At 46.5% G+C, this 17,829-nt stretch overlaps 3 protein-coding genes across 3 annotated transcripts; 2 read left to right on the top strand and 1 right to left on the bottom strand.

The window, feature by feature from the left end:
• Nucleotides 1–3,197: 3,197 nt before the first annotated feature.
• HO133_009779 (uncharacterized protein) lies at nucleotides 3,198–5,608 on the top strand (the record flags this gene model as incomplete). Its single annotated transcript, XM_037300638.1, has 7 exons — nucleotides 3,198–3,231; nucleotides 3,501–3,772; nucleotides 3,850–3,910; nucleotides 4,213–4,455; nucleotides 4,494–4,577; nucleotides 4,726–4,870; nucleotides 5,272–5,608. 7 exons carry the CDS (start codon nucleotides 3,198–3,200, stop codon nucleotides 5,606–5,608), a joined length of 1,176 nt encoding a protein of 391 aa, XP_037154486.1.
• A 3,694-nt stretch (nucleotides 5,609–9,302) lies between these two features.
• Nucleotides 9,303–10,104, top strand: HO133_009778 (uncharacterized protein; the record flags this gene model as incomplete). Its single annotated transcript, XM_037300637.1, has 3 exons — nucleotides 9,303–9,885; nucleotides 9,951–9,975; nucleotides 10,029–10,104. 3 exons carry the CDS (start codon nucleotides 9,303–9,305, stop codon nucleotides 10,102–10,104), a joined length of 684 nt encoding a protein of 227 aa, XP_037154485.1.
• Nucleotides 10,105–13,228: 3,124 nt separating this feature from the next.
• Nucleotides 13,229–17,426, bottom strand: HO133_009777 (uncharacterized protein; the record flags this gene model as incomplete). The annotated part of the gene is made up of 15 exons (XM_037300636.1): nucleotides 13,229–13,332; nucleotides 13,400–13,478; nucleotides 13,540–13,583; nucleotides 13,638–13,673; nucleotides 13,790–14,116; nucleotides 14,264–14,334; nucleotides 14,481–14,655; nucleotides 14,812–14,897; nucleotides 15,077–15,174; nucleotides 15,224–15,245; nucleotides 15,404–15,431; nucleotides 15,581–15,622; nucleotides 15,791–15,977; nucleotides 16,108–16,609; nucleotides 16,663–17,426. The coding sequence occupies 15 exons, from the start codon at nucleotides 17,424–17,426 to the stop codon at nucleotides 13,229–13,231; spliced, it is 2,565 nt and encodes an 854-aa protein (XP_037154484.1).
• Between the last annotated feature and the right edge of the window lie 403 nt (nucleotides 17,427–17,829).

The raw sequence follows: 17,829 nt of genomic DNA, 5'->3' as shown, positions 1-17,829 counted from the left end.
AGTTTTAAGAATTAAAGTTTATAAAGTTTAAAATTATATTAATATATATAATAGAATAAGATAAAGCTAAGTTAAAAAATCTTAAATTTATATATATATATAGTTAATTATAAATTCGAGTTCGCTACGCTTTTATTACGAATTTAATATACTTTAGAGAATTCTTACTATTTAAATAGAGGTTTACGCTCTTTTAACGCTTTTAACGTAACGATTTACGATAAGATACGCTTTTTCGTAACAGCTTTTTAATTAGATATCGCGAGTAAATAAATTAATATTCGTAATTATTAATATCTTTTCTATTAAATTACTTTTTAATATAAATATATTATTCTCTATTAAATTTTTCTAAGTTTCTTAAAACTATAGAGCGTAATTTACGTATTTAATTTAAATTAAAAGTTATAAAATTTAATCTTATAATTATCTAAAAATAAGAAATTTAAATATTACTTATTAAAGTTTACTCGATAGCTATAACTAAAAAAAAAAAAAAAAATTTAAAAAATTTATTATTATTATTTTCTATTAAAAGCTTTTAATTTTTTTTAATAATAAAGTATAATTTAAACTTTATAATAACGTAATAATATAATAATATTAAAAATTTATCTTATAAATTTAAAAAAATCTTAGATTAAACTATTTTTACTCTTCGAGAGTTAAATTTAATTTTAAAATTAATTACTTTTTATAAATTTAACTTATAATTACTATAATATAAGAATTCGTTAAATTTTAATATAATTAAATTTTAATAATCTTAGATAAAGCGAAAAACTATTAATAAAGAGATATTAAGAATTTAAAAGAAGACTAATAAGACTTAAATTAAGTATTTAGAAAATCTTTTTTAAAGTAAAATCTAGATATATATTAAGCGTATATCTAGTTATATTATAAAGATTATTTATTTATAAAAGTAATAACGAGTCTTTTAAGAGTTATAAAAGAGAGATTATATAGAATTATATATTTAATAAGAATATATAAATAAGTATATTTATAGCTATAAAAAGAATTACTAGTAGATAATAAAGCTATCTTATTTAAGAATATCTTAGCGAAAGACTATAAGTTACGATAATCGTACCTATACTAAATTAGTAAAAATTATCGTCTTTTAATAATTACTTAGTTATATTAATATAACCGTAATACTAATTTTTTTTAAATACGTTATATATTTTTAGTAATGCTTTTCGTAGAACGATAGTAGATCGATTTCTCTAAAAAAGTATATTAATCTTTAATACGATAAATCTAGAAATCTAATATATTACGATAGTAATTATAAATTAGTAGAATAACGATATTTATATAGATATCTTAGTAATAATAGATTTACGTAAATTACCTTATATAGTCAAATAGACTCTTCTTTAGCTTAAGTAAATTTAGTCGAGTAATAAAAATTTATAGAGTAAGGTAGTCCCGTAGTTCGAATCAACGAATGTATCTCTCATTTGAAATTAATTTTGTAAATATCTTATTCTTAATATACCTTAACTATTATTGCAGGGTTCTTAATTTTTTTTTCTTCTCGAAATAGTTTTTAATTTTATAATGGTTTCTCGATTCCACAACGGTGTCGCAACGGTGTCGCAACGGTTTTAATCTATAAAACGTATTAAAAATATTACAGTTGTTTCGACTCGATACGATTTTTTATTAATACGTACTAAGATATATAACCGTTAATTATTTAATTCGTTTTTTATTCTTTATCGTTTAAAGGCGGAGGTGGCCTACTAACACGTCTTAATAAAATAATCGTATACTTACCGTATATATATAGTAAAAGAAGGCCGCTGTTACTCGCTAAGGTATTTAATATTTATCAAGAGTGCCAAGAGTGCCAAGATATTCAGCGCTGCCCAGGACTTTTGGTGCAGACCTCCGTAGTCTATAGTCTATACCCTTCTGTGACTTGTGAGTCGGTTTCATTATCAAGTTTCCTCATACCTTACTGGCTGTACCCTCAAAAGATCTTAGTCTTTGCTAACTATGGGTAAGGCTCTCCGGGGAAGTGCCTTACGTTAGAGATGTCAGAGATCTTGGCCAAAGTCTTCTATTGTTTCTGAAACCTCTGAGAACTGTCAGATACAGTAGGTATTTTATGCAAGCGCACCGAATCACTCTGGATCCAGACGGTCCCACGGTATCAGGACACTGAACCTTGTTCATCAATCCACCCACTGATTGGACCTTTTTCTTCCATCCACATTCGGGTCAAGGTATGCCGTACGTGATAGATGGTAGACACTGTACACGCTTGGATCCTCAACGCTTCCAATTCTACGGCTTTTTCGTATATTCATTTACCAAAAGGATTTCAATTTGTAGACCTTCCTATGATGCAACAACAGCCGGGGAGCTGCACCGGCGCTGATTCGCGAAGAAGATGTATGGTTGGCTTGGCTGATGCTACCTGTAATTGCTAACCTAAAAAATTCCGCCAAGGGGGTGGCACGAATCCCGCCGGACGACCATTGAGGCAAGATACTCGTGAATCGAGTGGGAACTTGAAAGGGTTCTGTCGCCCTGTTGTTACGTTTTGTTCTTGGTATGTTTTTGACTGCGAGCCTCTTGAGAGCAGGGGGGGGGGCCAAAAGTTGATTCAGATTCACCACGAATTGGACAATCGATCGGTTGCGCCCCATGGTGACATACACGAGCTCCATGATAGTCATGGGCTCTTCATTATTGCGGCATTGCAGCTTTTACTTTGGCCTTCACAGTGTCTGGGATTATAACCCTCAAAGTTGTCGAAACGTTCTGATATTAGCCCCCACGACGCAACGGCCCGACTTTATGTAGCACGTGTGGCTACCCATTTTGCGTCACTGTTGCGCGCTATCTTCAGAGTATGCTTCGAGTCAGGCACAGTCGTCGTTGAACTTTAAACCGCGGCATCTTGCAAGACATATCTACGATGTTTCCACGGGCCAGCAACTCCATGGTCCTGAAGAGGTAAATCAAAAGACTGAGAATCTTTTCTTCATCGTACCAATCTTTCCCTGCTCTCTACCATCTTCAATGGTCATTCGCCGTGGATTTCCTGCTTGACATATGGTGCCTGGTCTTTCTTGCGGCGTTTGTTCTTGCTCTGCCGACCATCTCGCCGTCCATCAGCCTCTCAACTAGCATTCCCTCTCTGAGTCCTACAGCAGTGACCTTTTTGACGACATCCAATGGGTCATCCTCAGCCAGCCATGCTCAAACAACGTATGGTGGGCCCCTTACATCTTCTCCACCTTGGATGAACTCTCCGTCTAAGGGCCCTCGGAGACCTCCATTCAAACACCATAGGCCGTACGTGCCCACTGCCCCATCTTCATCACCCGTTAGTACACAAGCATCGTTCCCTCGCTGGCTTTGGCCCACGTATAACCTTCTCGTCCATAAGTGGACATTGCCTTTCTCCTCGCGTGCTGGAGCCACATCCGGATCTCATGGTAATAATGCGTCATCGATTATTGTTGGTGCTGGTGCAGGAACGCTATCCTCATCCGGCAATTACGAATCGCCGTTTCCCACAAGCACTGGTCTGCCTGCTACTTCTGCGCAACTTCTCGGATCTGGCAATGATCTTTCTGTTATGGCAGGCCAGACCATCGTCATGATCACCCTGGCTCATGATAGGCATGGACCAGGATCGGGTTCGTTGCCCACGGGGACTGATACCATTACCATGTCGTCCCTGACTCTCTCAAGCGCCAACACCATGTCAGCACCGGCGGCTAGTAACACCGATGACTGCGGTGTTGTACAATCCTTCTATGGCCAGACGGCGGCAAGTTGGGAGGCAATTGACATGGATACATGGCTCAACGTGTGGTTTAGTACTTACTCTTCGGCGATTTCGGCCAACAGCTACGGTTTGGCAGGGTGGGTACGGTGCCGAGTAAGTCCCCTCGCATTTAGCACCGTTGACTCAGTCGCATGATATATCTGCGGAGCAACCTGTAAATTTGGCCTCTCTGTTATTGCCGTTCCATGTCTTGTGCCCAAAATTTGTCAAAGAGGGACTGCTGACTCTCAAAACGCCACTAGAGCATTTGGCAACTGGGCAGTGGGAGACCCAGACTTGAACTGTCAGGATGATAGGTCCAATTCCGATTGCGATTTTTACCCACGCAACGTAATTCCCCTTAATACCAATCCCGACGTGGCTAACGCGTACTATACAACGGAATCTCTTAACAGGTTTCACACGTATTTCACTGGTCCGAGTCAGTCAAGTTTTCGAGGTCAGCGCCATTGCTACCGCGTTGAGCAAGGATGATTGGGGGGGAACGTTCTATGTAGACAAAGACGTCAAGAGCATAACTGCACTCAGGTTGGTATTTGCCTTTCTCCAGATAATCATCGGGATCGGGGCTGCTTTGGCTGGCTTGGGACCGGCGGTCGAAGATGCTATAGCTAGTGGTGGGGTCGCACTTTTTGGTGGTGCGACCAATGCCGCTATTGCTGCAATACCTACACAGATCCTTATCTACCCAGGATGATTCACATAGGTCTCGAGGTCTTTCGGCTGCCTATGCCAACGTTTGCTAGCGAGGACAACACTTGTACGTGTATTCCTCGGAGTCCATGTTTCCTCTGCTTGACAAAATTTGAGCCTTGACAAATGTCTCGGAAGTGCTCACTCTCGAAACATGTCGCGAGACTCAAATCACCCCTCAAATAGCCAATACTGACTCTGAAATTGTCGTCCAGTCCAAAAGTTGGCGAACCTTGGAGGAATTCTTGGTGAAATTGTTGTAGGCGCCATGGAGGGTTTTACCTCGGCCAACAACGAATTGATGGAGGGCAACAACTACGACGGCACCGGCGACATTCGATCATATTCTGCGGGTGGAGCGTTTGTCGACTTTGGTGGCGTGGACAAAGACAATGTGACAAATGCAATGAACTCTTTCCTATTCGGACATTCAATGAATCAGCTCTGGCGTACACAAATGATCTTCATCAGGGCGGTGGTGCGTGTCCAAGGCATCGGTTCAGGTCCAGCACCCTACAGTGTCTGTGTAAACAACGTTGCCTGATATCTATATTGATGGTCTGTTGCCCCTGCGCAGGCAGAACTTCCTTCTGCCTGTTAAGCCTCGCTGATACAGAAAAAAAGTAAGGCAAGAAGACAACGTAATCTCCGTGACATCACATCAATGGGGGTTGGGTTGCCGCTCCACCAGGGGCTGCCAACCTTGGTTTTGGAGAATGGGCTGGCGTTACCGTGCTGGATGTCATTCTGTCTTTCTGAAGTCCGTATGAAGTAGCTGGCTACGATTACGACAACAACACAGGGTGTAACAGGGTGAGACCTGCGCTCGAAAGCCAATGGGCGAATCCTGGCGCCCAAGGTGCAAGCTGGGAAGGTACTTTCACCATCCCAGTTTGCGATGTCAGCACGGCCATAGAGGCGGACTACCAGGATAAGCAGTACATTCTGCAGCCGTACATCGGGGACAACAGCCGGCCACTATGGTGTGGACCCGTTTGCGGTGGCAATTTGACGACTACACAGGCGTTCAATGCCGCAGCGCAGATGACGAAATTTGACAGTCCGAAACAGGCATGTAGTTGGAGTCCTGGCTATTGAGGGAAAATGGTTAAGGGTTCATCTGCATGTACATATGTGCTATCGAGTCGAGCCCCAAGAGCTCCTTGGATGGGTCACCAGATGATCCTTTGCTTTTAGTCAGCACTGATACTGGTCAGGGCTGGGTATCCCAACTTCATGTACCTATTTTCCATCACTTGACCAAAAGTTATCCGACAGGGACTCTTTACAGGCGAAGATTGCCGGTCTCTCGATTACTAGCAGTCACTCCACGCACAGAAGTTGTTTCTGCAAATGAAGCATTGGTAGAAAATAGACTTTATGACAGTGCATCTACAGCACCCCCTCTCGGAGAACACGTCGGAGCACCTCTCCTTCAAACTTAACAAGTATCGTCCCTAAACATGGTAAGAAGGACTGTCTTTTGGCAGTCGTCGTTCCAGAAACAGAAAGACGTTGTTTCCTGGCTCCACATCAGGATAGAAAAGGGCAGAAGCGGCAGCAACATCATGCACGTGTCCTGAAACAGCATGTCCATATACTCCCTGAGAGTTTCTGGTTTTGGCATCTGTCCCACTCTGTGGAGAAAATGCGCGAGACTCTGCAAAGGACGTCTTTTCACTGGAACCCATGGACAGTCCGTAAAGAGTCAGCGACAGCTGCAGGTTTGAGTTACACCGAGTTAGCACCTAAACATCTATTCGCGGCATCATTCGATGAAGATCTTGCTATAGGCGACGCATGGTCGGCAGAGTAGCTCTACCTCCGTAAAGCCAGGGTTCATTGAATGTGGTATCGTACGAGGAAAGTGGAGAGAGTGAGGGTTGATATTCTTTGTGCCTGCTGAATCAACAGACTACCTCGATGAGGCAATTATTTTGGAAGCGGCTGCCGGTTGCCGGAGTCCTTGTTTATTAACTGACCCGAATCAGCAAACCAGCAGCTCAGGAAGTTTGGTAAGGTAAAGTACTTTTAGACAACCAGAAAAGGCTTAGCTTAACGGGCGGTGCTGCTGCTTTGCGCACCAACCTCGGAAGCGGTGAGTTTTGACTTTTTGAAAGGTGGCAACTACTTGTACTCTAAGCGATCGCCATTGGTTAAAATGTTAACGGAGGGAACGATCAGATGAAAGCCCAGGCTGGTCCATGAATTTTCTCCACCAGATTTCCACCGAATTCTCCACTCAGTCGTGTGGCCTGTGCGGCAAAAAAAGGATATCGGTACATGCACGAGTAATTATGCGAAACGTTTGCTGATTCGTCGGTCAATGTTTAATTATTGTCCTTCGTGCATATGCATATTGTCGCATCACATCATCACATCATCACATCGTCACATGCGAATCTGCCAAAGGCTCATCTTTTCCATCTTTCCCTTCCATGTTGGCAACGGGTAGTCTAAAGGGGCAAATCTCCGGTCACCCTCTATTCACCAGTTTCTACAGTAGGTAGGTACGTAATATCCGATACCTTCTATCTATCGAACAAGAAATCATGCCGCTTATTTTCCTTCTAGAATACACTAAAAGAATGAGGCTGCCCTAGGTAAGTTTATCACCGCCAAAACCCCTAAGGGACCCCGGGCTTTTATCGTCTTTGCAGCAAAAATCTCTTCCCAAAGCCTGGAGTTCTCTCTGGCACGCAGCGCAGGTAGCCAGTCTGGATGAGTGGAATGAATGCCTTCTCCATACGCCATAATGATGAAAACAAGCCCAATGGAAAGCTGTCGACGTGTTAGGCCTTCCTCAATCCTCTGTAACACACAAACCTACAAAGTCTTGCACCGCGCTTGTATCTCAACAAGAATTATATAACAACACCGTCCGGACTGGTCCTACGTGCAGCACTTGGCGCCGACATCATTACTCTCTTTCTCTTGGATTTTCGTCTGAGCAAAGAGTGAAGAGTGATTGATGTAGGTACACCAATCATATCATGGTTCGATATTAGAAAAGGGAAGCCGAGGCTATGTGCCGCAATCGTGCTTTTGCGGTCCTCCAGGGTTCATCGAAAGCCAGCCAGCCAGACCGATCGATCAAAACTTCAAAAGAAGGAACGAGGCTGCCAAGGGTCAACGGCTACGGCCAAACGTGGCAACGTGTTCTACGTACGTATTCTTTCCCAGACGTCGGCCAATGACAATTGGACCAATGGGACCACCCCCTATTTCTCTGCTCCGCAAATCCCTCGTCCAAAGAAAGCAAGTCGCGATAGCAAACGCACGGCTACGCAAAGATGTTCATGTGATGGCCATCGTGCAGGTGTGACTGTGAGGCATTATTCCAAAATCTCCAACGTAAGCAGGATTCCTGCGAATCAGGTCGTGCCACAAGGCGGGATGCAGCAAATCCTGCTGATCTTGAGACTTGTCCCATTGGTATGATTCGGATGGGGACGCCCTACGCGAAGGAATCATGAAGGATCTTTCCTCCGTACTCCGTGAGTCCGTGTGAGACTGTATGTCCACCAGCAAAAAGAGCCCCGCACCCGCAGTTGCTCACCAATGAAAGGCCCGAAAGGCCAAGTAATGCCTCTTCCAATCATCTCTTTGCCACCGCTCTGCCACTTGTTATTCGCCCACCAACCAATTTTCTTACCAACCACCGCCCCTAGCTTCTCATTTTGCAGGCGGCAGGCTGCAGGCAAATTTGGGAATCGGGCCACCAACAAACCAAGTCTCTCCAACTCTCCCTTAGTCTCAAGTGCCTAAGATAGTCCCTAGTCCCTATGCTCCTACCTTAGTCCTATGATTTATTTTAACAATCGGGCGGTATCTTACGAGGCTTTGGTAATTGGTTTTTCCCTTGCCTTGGCCTTTGCCTTACCTCAAACTTCCAAAAGGTGGCTAGAGAAAGAGAGGGGGGGGGAAATGAGGCTTCAGACCAACGAAAGCACACCACTGTTACGCGTAAACGATCCCTGCCTCGCCCTCCCACGCCCCAATTAGTAGTCAGTAGTTAGTACCCACAAATGCTCGTCTGCCGTCATGAAGCAACTTAGCCGCAAAGCCCCATGTATGATGTTTGTCATGCCACTCTTGCACATCTTCCTTCCTTTTCGTCTTAGTCGACAAGGATTTAGCCTCGCCCTGCCTTTTCGCTTGCACATGACACGCCCGTAGTTCGGAGTCTCTGCTAGCGTCAACGCCGGCTTCTCACCGTTCAAAGTCGAAATTGAACATTTAGCCAAGGATAGTCTAGCCAAGCATTAGCCTCCTGCTCGTTTCGCCTTGCAAAAAAACGTGTGAGGGTGAATCATCCTCCACCTCCTCCTCCTATCCAGAGCGTTAACGGAGTACGAGGCGTGGGTCATGGCTATGCATAATAGTCAAAGGGGTGCACCTTCATCTTCTCCCCAGCCTAGCCGCTACCAACCACTACGTGACTCCGACTTCACTTTCATCCATTCACTCCTTCCACCTCCTCTTAATACTGCGAGGCTCACGCCTTTACTTTCTTCCTCCTCCACCGCATCTCCAACCTCTTTCCTCCTCGATCCAGTCTTGACTACGACCTTCCGCTTCTCATTCTCCTTCTCTCCTCACGCGCTCTCGACATTCTATTCCGCAGGGCAATCAACTGACCCACTTTGAACCATAATTGCTTCTGGAGCCTCACGTCCCATTGAGAGCCGTTCGGACCATTCGAAATAGACTTGGATATTCTTCTCCCCTTGCGGACTGCCCTAAGGAATTTTTTTCTTTGCTTCTGTGCCTGGACTGGATTCTGTCTGCCATGTTGCCTACACCTCCACCGTCTCCATTGTTATCAGGACTGTGCGCGCCAGAAGATCGACTTGGCCTTGTCTTAGCCGACTGGCTGGAGCTAACAGGTATTCTGGGAGTGGGAGCATATGGCGTCGTCTACACTGCCGTTGACGTTCACACGAATGTTCCTTATGCGGTCAAGGCCTTGAACAAGATTGGTCTGGATCCACGGCAGCGGAGTTTCCAGCAACGGGAGATCCAATTACATCATGCGGCCAGCCATCATCCAAATGTGGTCTCGCTCGTCAAGATAATGGATTCCTACGACTGCACCTTTGTAGTCCTTGAATTCTGCCCCGAAGGTGATCTGTTCTCCAGCATCACGGAAAAGGGCCATTACCTCGGCAATGATTTCATGGCCAAGAGTGCATTTCTCCAGATATTGAACGCTGTTGAGTTTTGTCATTCCATTGGCATCTATCACAGGGATCTCAAACCGGAGAACATCCTGGTCTCCAACGGTACTGTCAAACTTGCGGATTTTGGCCTTGCGACTCAGCAACCTTGCACGGACGACTTCGGTTGCGGTTCTACTTTCTACATGTCACCAGGTAGGCATTCTTTGTGGCTGGAGCTGACGTTCGATTCCATTCATCGACTGACCCTTGTATCCCAGAATGTCAAGCAACGCCTGCAGGCCCGTCCTTTTATGCCTCTGGGCCCAATGACGTGTGGAGCCTGGGGATTATCCTAGTGAACCTTACCTGTGGCCGCAATCCGTGGAAACGGGCGTCCATGGACGATTCGACTTTCAGGGCTTACCGGAATAATCCGAGGTTCTTGAGCTCGATACTTCCTTTGTCACCGGAGCTTGACTTCATCTTAAGTCGCATTTTTGAGCATGACCCACGGAGAAGAATAAATGTTCCGGAGCTTAGGGATCTAATCCTCAGATGTAACCATTTCACAACTCGCTCAACCGGTGCTCTCTCCCCAACACCTCCCAGCGAACCGCAGTATGCTCCTGGACCCGAGGCCCCCTGGCACACCTCTGCCCAACCTCTACAGGGTCTCGACCAATATCCCACATCCGGGAGGATAGCAGCTCCATCATTAGCCGCATATCCTGTCACGGCACAGTGCTCGACATCTTCTGGGGGTTCGGATCATGGATCCATCTTTTCGGCGGCTTCCTCATGTTCTTCAACTTCATCCTGCGATAGCTATGAAAGTGTGTCCAAAGCCCCACAACCTATCACATACGCGGCTCCACAACCAACGGGGCCCATTTACAGTTGCTCTTTTGCATTTTCTGGGTCTTTGATGATGCAGCAACCATGCATGCCATCGATCGCGGCCAATTAATAAGGAAGTCTTGACGGGACCCAGGATTTGTTTTCCACTGGACTGGCTGGCTTCCTGTCATGCCTTGGAGGAACGTTTTTACGTTTGCACGATGATGACAATGATGTATTCCATGTTTTCTTTTTGTGTACCTTACTCGAAGATGGCACCTTAGACCGGAGGAGTTTGTGATTTTGGGCGATATCCTGCGACTTACAAAACAAGCGATGGAGCAATCAGGAGTTTTCTGGATGCAGAGGATCTCCGAGTCTGGACTTTGGAGACCTCGATAGAGATTTACGGCCATTTTGGGGGACGGAATTCGTGGAAGATTACAGGCATCCGTCTGCAGAGAGCGGCTAGGGGAGAAGGGATTCGGAATGGATTTGGCCCACTGCGTGCTTTTCGGCTTCTAAATTTGATTTACTTTACCAACATTTATGCGCGGCCACCGGACAGCTCCTGGGGTAAATTGCCATGCCAGAGGACATGAAACGGAGGCTTTACCCTGAATCAGGCCCGCTATAACCCTGAGTGGACCAGGACGACTATTCACCAGCGGCGAACGAGTAATGCTTCGATTCATTTTTGTCTACGGACGTTTGTTACAGAACAAACTTAGTACATGCTATCGCTCGAAAATGTACATAGAGGGATCACACGGAGCACCGTCAAGGGTCTCTTGATTTAGAAGCAAGCAGCCTTGCAAATATATCCATCCAAAGGATCTGTCAGTCCAGCGTCTCGCCGAGTTGTTGAATGTGACCAATTTGTAGGAATCCAGTACGCCGTGTTTCGTGTGTATCATGTTTGCACGAGTCGTTGACCGTACATAGCGTAGTGAGACGACTGCGTATGCAACGATTTTCAGCCCTAAAGTTAGCGCGGTGAAGGCTAAGGACGAGGTGTCAGCTGCGTTGGCTGGGTCGGGTGCTTTGGCTCCTTCGAAAAGCCTCGCTCGAGGTTTCTCCCCAATCAGACGCAGGATGCACACTGGTTGGCCGCCTCATTATCATCCGTTAAGCAGCGGATCTCGATCAGCCCTTCGGATGGCGATACGGCAGGATTCAATCAGCAGTCGCCACAGCGGGGTCAATGCAGCAAACGTCGAGAAAATGGAGAAAGCATCTCTACGCGGATTCGAAAGGAAAGGAAAGGAAGGTTCTCCGGTCTCCGAATTAATTGCAAAATAATCTCTCACCAGATCTCATATGCACCCACCCAAAATTAACCATGGCCATGCCGGATCAATCAAGTGGCAACACGTCGACACATCAGCCAAGAATAAAGATGATGATGATGATCATCATCTTCTTCTAAATCCGTGGGGTGCAGTCTTTCCTTCACACCGCACCACACGGCTCATATCGTCTCAAGGCGACTGATTCGACGCAGCCCTTTTGAGACATTAATGAGAAATTAATTCCGCGCCTGGCCGTGGGGAATTACCTTTCTACTCGCGCGGCTTTCTGAAGCCATGAGCACGTTTCATAGTCATCCATCAATTCCATCCATCCATCCATCGATCCATCAATCCATTCACTCAGCAGAGCCACAATCAACCCATTAACCTCCAGCTTACGACGGGGGTGAGCCCCACTCAAAGTCAAGCAATCAATCAATCAACACCCATCGCACCAGCCCAAGCCCAACCTCGCTTCACGTAAGAGCACAATGTCAAACGTCCGAGATCTCCCCACCCACCCGTTCCACAATTGTATTCCCGACGGCGCCTACTCCATGGTGATGGGGCCGAAAGAAGGGGCGCGTGAAATGATGACCTCGAATCACCTCATCCCGATCATCACCCCTCTCGCATGATTGCATCTCAGGGAGCCGCTAAATTCTCACCATATGGGAAAAGACGTACGAGGTCTGCGAAGGGGTCGCAAAAAGGCTGCAGCGTGTGGGTGGGGGGAAAGGGGGCCGGACCAATGAATTGCTCATGCTGCGCCCGGATCGACGTCGCATCATCGTGAAGAGGGAAAAAAAAGGAGGCTGCGGGTCTGAAGATCTGCAGCTGCCTGACATGGGAATGACTTGACCATTCACGAATCACGATCTAAAATTAATTGTTGAAGGATCCAAGAATGACTTGTCGAGTGGGTAAGCAGTGAGCACGCTTGAAGATTCCTCATGTTAGATTGCGGACCCTGAGCAGATCCGATGTGAGCCTGGCCTTGATCGCCAGATTACTGGTCGCTGCCGCCTCGAAAAACCAGTGCAATCATTGCGATGAAGGGATGGCCCTTGACGATGCACTCCCCTCCAGCTTCCTCGTATGACACACGCTGCGTCTTTCTTCATTGCCCGTACCGAGAGCCGCGTCAGCTGCCTCTTCCCTCAAGTGGTCCGTCAAAGTACGCCAAGCCATCGTGTTGGAGCAGTATACTGATCATACTCTGTACGCTTCTAAGTTCGGAGTAAAGGGAGGTCATAAGAGCAGCACATGATCCATATGCTTTTCCCACCCATTGGCGCCTTTTTGGTATGAGGAAAAGTACTTCGTTGTACTATGCCCCTATGAGATCCGTGTCCGCCCACAGTCTTTCTCTGTGGCAATTGTCATGAAACCGTACTAGAAGACAACAGAAGAAGCAAGAGTGCTCGCTAATGGTTGAGCTTGTGACTCGCAGACGACAGTATCCCTGCCACTTTCTCAACCTGCTCCTGCGCTAATTTCCAATCCCCATTGTCAATGGCATCACGGACTCCTGGGTCCCATTAGAATTGGCTGATGCTGCGGTACGACACCAGGGGGCATCTTGATAATGACCATACCTGGGAAATACGTTTCTTCGTATCCAGACCACGCCTGTGGAGCGTAAATCACATGCACAAACTGTTCACGACCAGGTAACTGCAGATTCTCTCAGTCTGGTGGTCAATGTGCTACAGTGTGTACACAGGCAACTACTTACACCTCCGCCAATGTCAAGTAAATTGGTCTCAAAGTTCGCCATTCCTAGCGCAAACAGTAAGTATCCAGACCATAGACGCTTGAATCAGATTAACCGACTTGTGTTGTGCGAAATTCGTTTAATGGCCATTTCATCTACTCAAGGTTCTGGAGTTAGCATTTGTCCAAGAAACAATTTCGAGCCTCGACACATTTCCGCAATGAGACCTGACACTTGGTCTGGAGGGCATCTGGCCTCCGATTTCACGTACTGGTCTCATAACCTTGCCCAACAGCGTCCTCCCACGCTTTGTTCCATGCGTGAAATTCAGCAGCATTCTCGGTAAAATCATCCGCAGCTTGGTGGAGAGAGGTCATGTTTAGGCCCTCTTTCGGACCCTTAGCTTCGGCATAAGTCTGAAGGTCACCAACGTAGTTTCTAACAGCCTCTGCGTAGTCAATGAAGTTAAAAGGCAACAGTTCTCTGTCCGCGAGCTCGAGTATGAGCAGTGCCCAGAGTTGAGCCATTGTCTTATGAAAAACAAACCCAGGATCGCCGACGGTATCCATCCAATCAAAATTATCGTAGCAACTATGATCTTCAAATTTTCAATGTCAGTCGTCCTTCTTTGAGATGGAGAAGAAGTCCCAAGACAACGTGCGTTAATTCGATACTCTCGGAACATGTCTCAGGACGCTCATTGGGGTACGGATTGGGAGGAGAGTGCTCGGAGTTGTAGACGTACAGGGATAAGAGCCACCTTTGAACGTCATGTCGAGAGAAGATGTCCCTGCGATGTCCTGAAAAGCAACGTAGCTACATAAAGAATACAGAATCAGTATTGCCATTTCAAGAGTGAATCTTGAATCTGGAGACATGTCTGCAGGGTACACAGGCCCGGGACAAGTCTCACGGCTCAAAACCTGGTTCAAAGTGACGATTTGGGCTCCCAAGATACATACTCGCTACCTGCGCCCAGTCCTCCAAGCTTACTACCTTTCTCCGCCCACACTGCTCGAAGAGTCTTGTTCTTTTTTGGATCCACGACACGCTCAAGAACGCGCAGAAGAGCCATTTGGAGGAGGGGTGAAGCTGATGCCTCAAAGTCGCTTCCGCTCACGGCAATGTCTACATTCACTACGCAAATATCCGAGTCAGTATAGTCTCTTCAAGGCAAGAACCCGAGTCATACGACAGATTCGACGAGGAAAAAGAGCGTTCTGCTCTCGATACATGTCTTGCGACGCAGATGTTGCTCCCGAAAAGGGTGGAAGCCCTCCGAGATATACGTACAGTAGGCGAATCCATTGCGGCGAATCTCTTCTAGTCTTCCTTCAACGTGTTCCGTGGACCCTATGAGATTGTACTCTTCTCCGTCCCTTATGCTCTTGTAAGCGGTCGCATTAAATGAAAGGTTTCAATGCGGTTTGTGCTGAAGCGGAACATCAAAGAACGAAGATGAATTGTAAAAAGGAAGGAAAATAGAAGAGGATTGGGCTTGGTAATGAATGATCCAATCCGCTCAACCTAATGAAGTATTGGGATACATGAGACTTACCATGACGCAAATTCGATTGTTCTTAGCGGACGCCATCCACTCTTCCTCAGCTCGCCAAAGATCCTAACAACCTCGAGCATTACTGCTGTCCCGCTTCCCTGCGCAGCAGTCAGCTTGAGAGATTTCATAAGTTATGGTGTTCCAAACCGGGTCTGCAGCGCCAAAACACCTGCACAATTCAGAGTCAGCATTACTTCTTGGAGAAAAAAAATATCGGTCATGAGACAGGTCTGGGTAGTACAATGAGCCTTTGGCTCGCGAGCATGGCCTCGCGGTCTAAGATTGAGGGATGGATAAGGAAGCAATTGCTCCAGAATACGCACTGACCATGCATCACGGTGGCTACCAACAATTACTAGATCAAGGAATCGGAGTCAGTAATGCCTCTTCGAGGGGGTAGATCAAGTCTTGGAACATGTCCAGAGAGCAATTACCCCCAAGACATGTTCCAGCATTGGGAACATCTGGTCCGAAAGAGGGAAGGTAATTGCCGAAGATACGTACTGGACTTTTCTGGTTGCTCAACTCCTGTGATTTTGCCCAGGACTAGCACATTTCGGACTCAGCATTTCCATTCGTCGATAATGAATTGAGGAATAAGACATGTTTGGGGAGTATAAAGGGTGGCAACATATGCGACTTGTTTCTCCAACATGTCTCGCGACTCGGAAAGCAGTCTCGAACAAGAAGAGATAACTTCGAAAAGTGCCTTACTGTTATAAATTGGGCTTCTCTCTACTTCTTCCTGATCGTTTTGCAGTAGTACAATAGGGGAATTGGCATCACCGGTCCACCATTCGTCCACCTGGGGGACTGCTCCCTTCCAATGATCGTCCAGCTTCATGCCATGTCCTCTTACCGCTTGCAACAGCGTTTGGGCGTCTCGCCATGACAATGGAATCTGCCGAGGATTCGTAGTCAGCAATGGTTTTCCAACGCAACATTCATAGGCTGTAGGACAGCTTGGGGGGGTCGCAAGAGACTTTTGCTTCCGAGACACGTGTAGTAACTCAAAGATGAGAATTATGTACCGATGGGATATTGACCAGTCCAGGGTTTCCGTCCTTGGAGTCTCTCCTTTCTTCTCCAGGGAAGGAAGCAAATCCGCTGCTTAGGACATCGCCCACAACCCAACTCATTAGGCTGACAGCTCCCCTCTGGACCGTATCGTTCCCCAGAAGAAAGCCATCCTCTGCCGGATCGCTGTAAATGATGCACCCCACGGCTCCAGCTAGTTCAGCCGCTTTGACCTTCAAAGCTCGATCCCCTTGGCTGCCGTAATACCTCACAAGAGCAATTGAGCCTCCCATATCAATCCCCTGGTTTTGAAGTCTCTTAAAGTCCTCTCTTGACCCATAATTGGCATAGACTAGAGGGCCTTTGACTTTTCCAGACCTCGAATGCCCGTGGAAGACCATAGTCTGTTCGCGAGACTCATGAGCCTGCTCTTCCTCTATCAAAGCTTCCCAAGCTAATTCCGGAGGGTCAATTATGGCAACTCTCCTTCCGCCCAGCTTAGGATAATTGAGATATCTACTTGCTTGTCAGTGAAAATCTATGAGTGGTGGGGCCTGTTCGAAGCATACACATCAAACCGTTCCATCTGCACGTCTTCCAATCGACTCTCTATGAACATATTCTCTACAAATTCGCCCAAAACATAGCTTCCTTTGGTGCCAGCCACATGGTCGAAGAGTGTCAAATACTTGGAACTTTCTCGTATGCTAGAAGCATTTGCATTGCTACGTACGAACTCTCTTACCATATCAGGGAATTTTGTTGCGGAACCGGGTCCCCTGCGGCCGACGGTAAAGACGTCAGAAAAGAATAGTAGATAGACCAGGGAGAAAACAAGAAAGAGGGCGAATAAACGCGATATCATGATAGCCCAATTTGGTTGGAATTGGCGGATGAAGGTAGGTATCTTTGCTATGACATAGTCGCAGGAGGGGAGCCATTGACGGAATGAGAGAGAGGAAAGGCTATGTGTCAGACTCGTGATACGCTTCGAGAGTTGGTTTCTTCGCAGCAAATTTCCTCTTATGCGACCTCCATTTGCTTCCGGCTCGAGCACATCCATCTGCGTCATCATCTCATGCCGCAACTCCTCGGTAGAAGCTCTTGAGGAGTTGCTGAATGACAGGCTCGACCGAGGAGATTCCACTGCAGACGATTGATGGCCACTTTGTTCTTCTCTCCAAAGCAACCCTTGTCGCTCAGCATCATTGCTGATTTCTTCGGCCCCCAGGAATGGCTGTGAGGAGGAAGGACGGGCATTGACCGCTTCGTCATAGGTAGGTATTGGCAAAGACCCATGCGGGTCGTGCCGGTTCGGCTTCTTGTCTACCATGAGGAAGGTTCAAGGGGGCTATGAGCCTCTGGAGCAAGTGCTATGAATGTCCTAACGAGAAGCCTTGTAGTCCCATTGTCGATCCGTCCGGCTTGGATGTTGGAAGTCGAGGCCGCGATGCAACTCGAAGTAAAGTGACGAGGATGACAGTAATCTTTCGATGTTTAGAGGTGCATGCGTAGTTGTGAAGCCTCTATTCGCCAAGACTAAGGTAATGCTCAAGTGAACCTAAAGCCCCTGTAGAGTACTCTAACCTGAGATCTGCGGACCCTTGTCTCTCTATCGGCATACGGCGGGCTTCCCGCTCATAATCCCGCGCCAGTCTAAGACTGTAGATTCTTAACTGTAGAGTAGAGTACTCTTTGCTTGAATTTGTTGTGACTACGTATCTCTATTTCCTCTG

This window comes from Letharia lupina (assembly GCF_014066315.1).
Source record: "Letharia lupina isolate WasteWater1 chromosome Unknown contig_7, whole genome shotgun sequence".
Taxonomy (NCBI): domain Eukaryota; kingdom Fungi; phylum Ascomycota; class Lecanoromycetes; order Lecanorales; family Parmeliaceae; genus Letharia; species Letharia lupina.
This window is presented reverse-complemented; position numbering and strand designations above follow the sequence as displayed.